This window comes from Pisolithus orientalis (genome assembly GCF_024613125.1).
Source record: "Pisolithus orientalis strain OTSU chromosome Unknown F5J12scaffold_80, whole genome shotgun sequence".
NCBI classification, from domain to species: domain Eukaryota; kingdom Fungi; phylum Basidiomycota; class Agaricomycetes; order Boletales; family Pisolithaceae; genus Pisolithus; species Pisolithus orientalis.
The window spans coordinates 84,206-92,402 of NW_026260861.1; the positions used below are offsets into that span (position 1 = coordinate 84,206).

General features: G+C 46.2%; 1 protein-coding gene across 1 annotated transcript; it reads left to right on the plus strand.

Annotated features, from left to right (window-relative positions):
* Positions 1–914: 914 nt before the first annotated feature.
* Positions 915–4,346, plus strand: F5J12DRAFT_786993 (uncharacterized protein; the record flags this gene model as incomplete). Its single annotated transcript, XM_051743571.1, has 17 exons — positions 915–950; positions 1,135–1,200; positions 1,249–1,413; positions 1,474–1,558; positions 1,770–1,907; positions 2,008–2,023; positions 2,128–2,252; positions 2,370–2,478; positions 2,708–2,735; positions 2,764–2,950; positions 3,005–3,082; positions 3,202–3,329; positions 3,459–3,612; positions 3,668–3,742; positions 3,792–3,904; positions 4,070–4,195; positions 4,293–4,346. The coding sequence occupies 17 exons, from the start codon at positions 915–917 to the stop codon at positions 4,344–4,346; spliced, it is 1,683 nt and encodes a 560-aa protein (XP_051594705.1).
* Positions 4,347–8,197: the final 3,851 nt, after the last annotated feature.

The following is an 8,197-nucleotide window of genomic DNA, read 5'->3' on the forward strand; positions in this document are numbered from 1 at the left end:
CTGGTATGAAGACGTTGCAGGGGGCAGGGAGGAAGGATCCATATGCTTCTTGGACTGGAGAGACTGAAATGACCACATAAGACCTTTCCAAGCGAATGACAGACCTGAGGCAACCAAAGAACGTCCTCCTGGAGGTCATACTGACAAAAAGAACATGCTGTCCAAGCTGGATGGGCTGAGAGGGGGCAGATGAGGGTGGGATGTACCAGGACACTTCAGGACAGAAGCTGGTAGGAACTCCTGGTAGATATATGTAGCCATGGTCCCTAGCAAAGGGGACAAGCAAAATGACTGATGTGGAGGCAGCCATATCAGAAGAATTAGTGAAATGAGCATCTTTTGGAGGGAGTGCTGTAGAAACGTGTGGAGTGCGCAAATCCTTTCCAATCTTGGAAGGTAGGATCGTGTGGCTGAGCACTACAAGCGAGTGTGGGAATGGTTTCGGTGTCTGCAGAATTGGTGGAGATACATCGAAAACCGGAATGCCGTACATGGGCGCTTAAGAATTTTATTGGCACTTAACTTGCCTCCTCCTTTTTCTTTGGCACTGACAACCTGTTCTTGTGCGAGGGATGACTGCCAACATTGCTGGCTGTCCTTCTTCACATGAGGGCTATGGTCTTCACCTCCATTCATCAGCTACATCCATGTCCACCTCACCAAACACCTTTGGTGTGTGACACTGCCTGAGCATGATGGCGAGTCAAGTCCCAAACATGCTCAGAAAAAGACAGTGGCCAAAGCAACAAGGACTGGCAAGGTTGACTCTGTGAAATTGGTGAAAAATGCTGATGGAGAGATTTGGATAGGAGAAATTGTGGGCCTTAGCTGGGACCAACTACAAAAAATGGTTTGCAGATTTGTGACTGCTCACTACTGTGAGTGGCCAGAGTATTTAGTGTCCTCAATCTCTGATGAGTGCTATCAGGATTAGCATGTGGAAATCCCTTGTCAGCAGTGCCATTCAAGAATTTTGGTCATCATCAAGCAGAAATGATAGCAGCCTGCCATCTTCCTGAAGGATTTACCTTCAACCATGACCCGAGTCACATGTGGATGACAACAGCTACCCAGCTGCTGTCCTTTTGGCACAAGTGACAGGAATCCCATCCAAATGATGTGTTTGGATTTCAGAAATGGATTGATCGATCTGGCAAGCTGCAGCCACCAGTGGATAGAACTTTGGCACCCCTCCAGGTTGTGAGGCAGTGGAAATACTGAAAGACACCTGCCCCCAAATGCAAAAAGAATCCCAGAAGGAAAAATGTCAAGGGCAAGGGTAAAGTGCAGGAAGAGGGAGTGGTGGATGATAGCATGGATGATAGCACAGATGACAGTGTGGATGACAGTTTGGATGATCACAGCAAGGCTGAGGCAAGTGATGTTGGAACAGATGGTCCCTCTGCTAAAAAGGTGTGCCATGTGTGATTTTCATGCACAACAGATCAGTGCTAATGCAATTCTGGTCTTCAGGTATCTGGCAGGAGGCAAAACCATGCCAAGACACCATTTCCTTCTCATTCCTGCTCAAATCCCCCACCAGCTGATGGTTCCCATAGTGAGCAGCTCTCTGCACCTCCAGCTCATGCAAAGACCCCAGTGCATTGTGCATGAAATAACATGCTAACTGACTATAATGGGTGGGAAAGAAATGGCCATGATTCCAATGATGAAGCTGATGAAGACACTTATTTGCCCACCCTATCCAATTCAAAGAAAACAGCAACATCCCTGAATAGTGAGCTTCCCACTGTAACTTGTATTTGCAGCAAACCCTGATCTGCACTCAGGGAACAAGTACACAACTGAATTACAGGACCACTCAGAATATGCAGATGAAGATGGATTGGAGAGCATTCCTTTCACTGACCACCCAACCAAGGAGGGGTCAACGAGCAGAAAAAAAGGTGGAAAGCTGAAATCTGCCCTGAAGTGCACACACCAGGCAAGTTCAGTCATGTTGAATCAGCTGTTATGGCTAACAAATTTGCACTGTATATTAAGCAGGCTCTGTCAGAATCGAGTGAGCCAGACATGAATTGACATCAACCTGGGGCCAAATACTTGTCCAAGTCCAACCATAATGGATCTGTGACCACCAATGCAGCATCCATGAATGTGAAACAGGGCATCCCTGGGAGCACCTGGAAGTCACCTTGTGTCAGAAAGGCCCCTGCAAGGCCAGATGCAGATGTTCCATCTCCTGATGCAAAGAGATCATGCAAGCAAACAGGCAGCAATCAGAAGCAGAAGTAGTTGTCAAATCCCTCAAACAGTCAGAGTGGAAACCTTTTTTGGAACTCATGAATGGTCTATACAGGGCTTAGCCTAGTGTGACACATTAGAATACAAGTGTATGGCATGTACAGGAGCTCATGACACCATGGTGGTTGTGAGAGGTGTCTTTGATATCAGAGAGAGGGATAGTAAAGCAGGACAGTTGAGCAGGACAATTGAGCAGAGAGCTGAGTGGGACAGGTCTATGTATTGGCCATGTGGAAGCAACTGGTAGCTATCTATGTAGGGAGATATTGCTGCTCATCTCCCATGTATTGCTGTTACCCAAAATTTGGCTCCATCCGCCATTGTCCAACCTTGCTTCCCACAGTGTGAATGATATTCTCACCATTGTTCCTACAAGTTTAAATCTTGATTGATCATTGACCTATCAGTGAACCCATCATCATTGAATATGTCTGCCAAACAGTCCTGCCATGTTCATTTCTGTTGTCAAGGTGAGGTTGTCTTCATTGTTGGATCCAGCAACCTAAGCCATCCACAGCTAATGTAAGACCAATTGAGCCAAGGCAATCTAGCTCCTGCATGAAGCAGTCCAAAAATCTGGAGGAGACACTAGTACAACTGCATGTGTTGCAAGAGCCAACCCCTCCACCAATTGTCTCAAGTGGAAGGGCAGATATGGTGGGGTCAAACATGGATATCACAGCCAGTGAGTGAACATGATTTCTCTCCAAGCTAAACAACAAACATTCTTTCACTATAGATTCATGCGAAAGCTTGGTGGATCAGTTCCTGCAGGAAAAGGAGCCAATTGCTCTGGCAGAGGGCAGAATTGCAGCTGGTGAGTTGGCATGATTGCCCTTCAAGCTAACAAACAAACTAATTTTCTAGTAATAGATCCACACAACAACTTGATGAATCAGTTCCTGAATGAATGAGAACCAACTGCTCCCCCAGCAGATGGTATGAATGTGGATCTACTCGAGCAATTGCTGAATGCACAGGAACCATTGGCACTGCCAGTCACACATGAGAAATTAAACAGGATGGACAGGTCTTCAACACCTGCACAAGATGTTACTATGCAGGTTGATTTTCTGGCAGACTTGCAGAATGTGTGGGAACCATCTTCTCTGCCCATCACCCACAAATCATCAAATCTGAGGGACCAATCTCCTTGACTTGATTCTCCGACTAACCTGCTTGCTCAATTGCAGGATATGAGGGAACCAACACCTCCACCACTCGTTTCAAATGTACCTGTTGAATCTTTTGACTTGGCAGCAGATGAGGACAATGGCACAAACCGTTTGACTTTTGGCATGCCCAAACAATCAGAAATGAGGGACCTTTTCAAGGAAATATGCAATGGTGAGCATTTGTTTGGTTCTATTCATGTGATCAGTGATATCCATTGATTATGTAGGTGAACTTCCATCCACACAGCAATCTCTTCAAATGGAACAATGGGAATTGGCACCTGTTCCATGTTGTGATCAAGGTATGGGCATGAGCTTAATCTGATACACCTTTGACATTGATAATTTTAGTCCTGCATGCCTTACATGCCATGGTATCTTGCTATTGCAGAACCACCACTCCCAGCAACATGCTGTTCGATCCCACTGTTGATAGGCACCTTGTGCAGGCTGCAAATGCCATTGTGAGAGAATTGGGCACAGCTGCAAGGGACCAGTATGGTGCAGCCTCTCAGGGCCTTTGACTTGTCAATATGCTCGATTTGATGGAAGTCATTTGTTATCCATGTTCCACCTTTGAAAATTGTCCTGAGCCATTCACCACCAGCCAATCACACCCATCTCACCAGTCTGTGGTAGAGATGGGTATCCTCTACTTGGCATGCCAGATTGAGGTGGCCTCTGTACATCTGAAGCAGACTGCTGATATTGCGGCATGGCCTGTGCATTGGTTTGCAAACCTAGCAATGGACTTGGTAGGTTTTACATCAATTTTTCACAATGTGGGACTGATACATAATTCCTTCAGAATCAGCTTAATAGCTTGATTCTGGTGACAGTGTTGTATTCCAGTTATACTCCTCCCTTCCTGGCATGCTACCATGCATACCTCAGACACCAAGATGATGAGGTTAGCTTCCATGATCAAATGCAGCTAATTCCCCTTAGTGCATTTAGCATAATCAACAATATCAGCACCATCATCCTGCATTGGACCCCACATGCAGCTGATCCAAATATGTTTCAGAAGCTTGGGCTGTATGAGGAGGTTGAATGGCCCTCAGATCAAAAGATCATTGATTCAAAATGGGTATACAAAGTAAAGCAAGGACCAACAGGCAACATCAAGAAGTACAAGGCATGTCTCATCACTAGGGGGTTCACTCAAGTTCATGGAGTGGACTATACTGATATGTTTGCCCCTGTTGCAAAGTTTATTACTATTCAAATCTTGCTCACTCTCACAGCCAAGTATGACCTCAAGTTACACCAAATTGATGTCAAGTCAGCCTTCCTGAATGGAAAACTGGACAAAGAAGTCTTCCTTTGACCTCCTCCCAGGTTCTGTACATCTGCAGATGTAGTTTGGCACCTTCACTGTGCTCTTTATGGCCTAAAACAAGCTCTGAAGGCTTGGTATACCCACTTGAGGGAAGTTTTCGAAGCCCTAGGCTTTGTGTGCAGTGATGCAGACCACAGTTTGTTCTACAAATTCAAAAGTGGAGTTCTGATTATAGTTGCTGTCTATGTGGATGATAAACTCATCTTGTTGAAGAGTCATGATGCTATTGACCAGCTCAAGACTCAGCTCTCCTCAGAGTATGACCTATCAGATTTGGGCAAGGCATGATGGATCTTAGGAATGGAGATCATCTGAGACTGTGATAAAGGAGAAATCAAGCTCTCACAGGAAAGATATGTCAAGTGCCCAATACCCAGTCAATTGATGGATTGAAGCAGGTGAGCCAGTTGAGTCCTAACACCAGCAAACAAGAGGAATCCAATGGAGTAGCATAAAATGAAATGGAGTTGACATTGCTGGAAGGAAAGCAGAGGGAAAGATCTACTTCTTGGGAAATGACAGCATTTGTACTACCATCAAACAAGTGGAGCAGAGTAGTCTGAGAAACAGAAGAAACAGGAATAGAATAGGAATGAGAGGAGCTGGAATTGATCAATGCAGAAACAGTATCAACAAAATAGTCAAGAAGAGTTACAGATGGAAGTAAAGAATCGGGACTGGAGAGAGCAGATGCATTGAGTCAGATGTCCAGTTGTGCACAGTTGGGGTCAACACTTCCTCCAGGCTGTGCAGACTCCCTGGAGGAGCAGACTAATTTTTTGGCTCAGCCTTCTCCACAGGCAGAGCTTCAGCCATAGCAGCATGGGCTTTGGCTGCATGGGAGGTTGACTTGGGACAGTCCTTAGCAGAGTGGCCAGCCTTGCCACAGAAGAGGCAGATGCTGGTGCTCAGTGGAGGTGAGCTTGCCATCCTTACCCAGAAGATGGGCAATATCAGACTTGGACACATTGGACTTGGGTGGATCTTTCTGCCTGCCCCTGCCCTTGGCATCAGACTTCAGAGCAGAGGAGGAGGAGGATGGCTTGGGCTTGTTGTCAGAGTTAGAAGACTGTGACTTGTCAGTGGTGGGCTTGGTGGTGTGCAAGATCTCCACTTTGTGCTCCCAGTAACATGCATCAATGGTTTGGGCAAGCTTGCAGAGTTGCACAAGGGTAGAAGGTTTTCCAATGCAAGTGATCTCATCCTTCATGTGGTCTGGAAGTCTGCTATAGAAGTGGTGGCAGAGTGCACCAACACCATAGTCCTTGACCTGTGAAGCCCAATGATTGAACTCCACAACATACTTGGTGATCTGAGAGCCATCCTTCATAGTGAGGTTCTTGAGTTGCTGGATGGCATTGGCTATGGCATCATGCAGACTGAAATTGGTTGTGAGTTCATGTAAGAACTCATGGTAGTCATCCATCTACAGTGGATGGTCATAATCTTTGGGATTTAGCAGGTCCAGCTCAAACCAAGCCAAGGCCATACCATTTAGATAGGATTGAGTGAAGGTAACCTTTGCCCTGTCAGAGTGGAATGTGTGGAGGCAGTCCTGGAAGTTCAGCTTGCACTGTACAAGGAACTTGTGGAGTTTCTTTGGGTTGGAGCTGTGGAAGGTGTCAGGCTCATGGACCTTAGTTTTTGGAGTGGAGTCCCCAGTGCATGAACCAGACTGTGTGAGCACATGGACAGCTCTAGCAAGAGTGATGAGGGGGTCTTCTGGCAGCTCAGCCAGGTCTTCAGGGATACCCCTGTCACTGCTTCCCCTGCCATCAGAACCACTATCAGGATCATTGGGGTCTGGGTTGGGTCCATCATCTCAGTTATGAGGCAACAGAGTGTGGAAGATTGTTGGATGGAGGTCAGAGCAACCAGCTTGCAAAGTGCTTTTTCCTTCAGCATGAGAGCAGTGTCAAGCAGAGAATGTTTGGAACTGTTTGATGGTGGAAGGAAGGCAATATGGATTAGCCAGTGCTGAAGCAAGGTTGTCAGCAACCTCTCCTTGGGATTGAGCTTGAGTTCTCATAATGGCATAAGTTTTTCAGGAGACAGGAAGTGAGATTGTACAAGTGTGAGTACAAATATACTGTCAAGTCCAGGCCTACTCTGACCAACTCCAATGTGAAACAAGGTCTGGGGAGAGGTTTGGGAGCAAGTCTGACACAGTCAAATGGAACTCCAACAAGTGGAGGATTGGCAGGAATGAAGTCTGCTGAGACAGAAGCAGAGTGGAGTGAGGGTGTTGGGTTTAGCTCATGTGCTGCCCCCTTGCATGAGCTCAGCCCTCATATTTCAGAGGAAGAGACCAGATGGAAGATCAGAGTTAACTCTGACAGACAGAAGACAGAGAGATATGGAGTAGGAACTTAGGTGATATTTGTACTGAAGAACAGCAGAGTACTGTACAGGCTTTTATACTACCATGGAGGTACAGTAACCAGAATTGGAACTGACATACAGAGACCTGTAAATTGTCAAGTGAAAACTTCCTGGATGATGAATGAAGGGGAGATGGAGAACATATGATGGGTAACATAGAACAAACCAAAAAGGAAACAGTCCAGGTGCTGAACCATGAGGTGCATGCACTGCAGAGTACCTGACTGCATACTGTCAAGGAGAAGTCTGAAGGCTGGACTGGCAAGAGTCATGTGACCCACTGGAAAGCAGTCTGTGTGGTCTGACAGAAGGCTGGTACCAAGTCTGACAGTAGCCAGAGCAGAGAAGACTTGCAAATGACAGAGGACCAGCAGAGTTGGTGTGGAGTGAGTGGAATGGCCAGTGGAGTAGGGTGTGGAGTGAGTGGGGACCTAGGATAAATGTACAGTCATGACAGACAGACAAGACTGGTATGAAGATGTTGCAGGGAGCAGGGAGGAAGGATCCATATGCTTCTTGGACTGGAGAGACTGAAACAACCACATAAGACCTTTCTAACCAAATGACAGACCTGAGGCAACCAAAGAATGTCCTCTTGGAGGTCATACTGACAAAAAGAACATGCTGTCCAAGCTGGATGGGCTGAGAGGGGGCAGACAAGGATGGCATGTACCAGGATGCTTCAGGATGGAAGCTAGTAGGAATCCCTGGTAAAATATACATAGCCATGGTCCCTAGCAAAGGGGACAAGGGAGATGATTGATGTAGAGGTGGCCATATCAGAAGAATTAGTGAAATGAGCATTTGTTGGAGGGAGTGCTGTTATGTTTTACCCTTGTTTTTGCCTTGTTGCTACCTCATTTCCTTCTGCTGGATGTTCTTTCCTTTCTTGGCCATCTTCTCCTTGTTCCAATGGCCTTTTACTTCCATCACTAGCAATATTCCCTCATGCCTCATTTGGGACATGCAATGTTGTTGTTCAACCAATAGCATAGATAACTCATTACATGCAGATGCCTCATGATCCATTTAC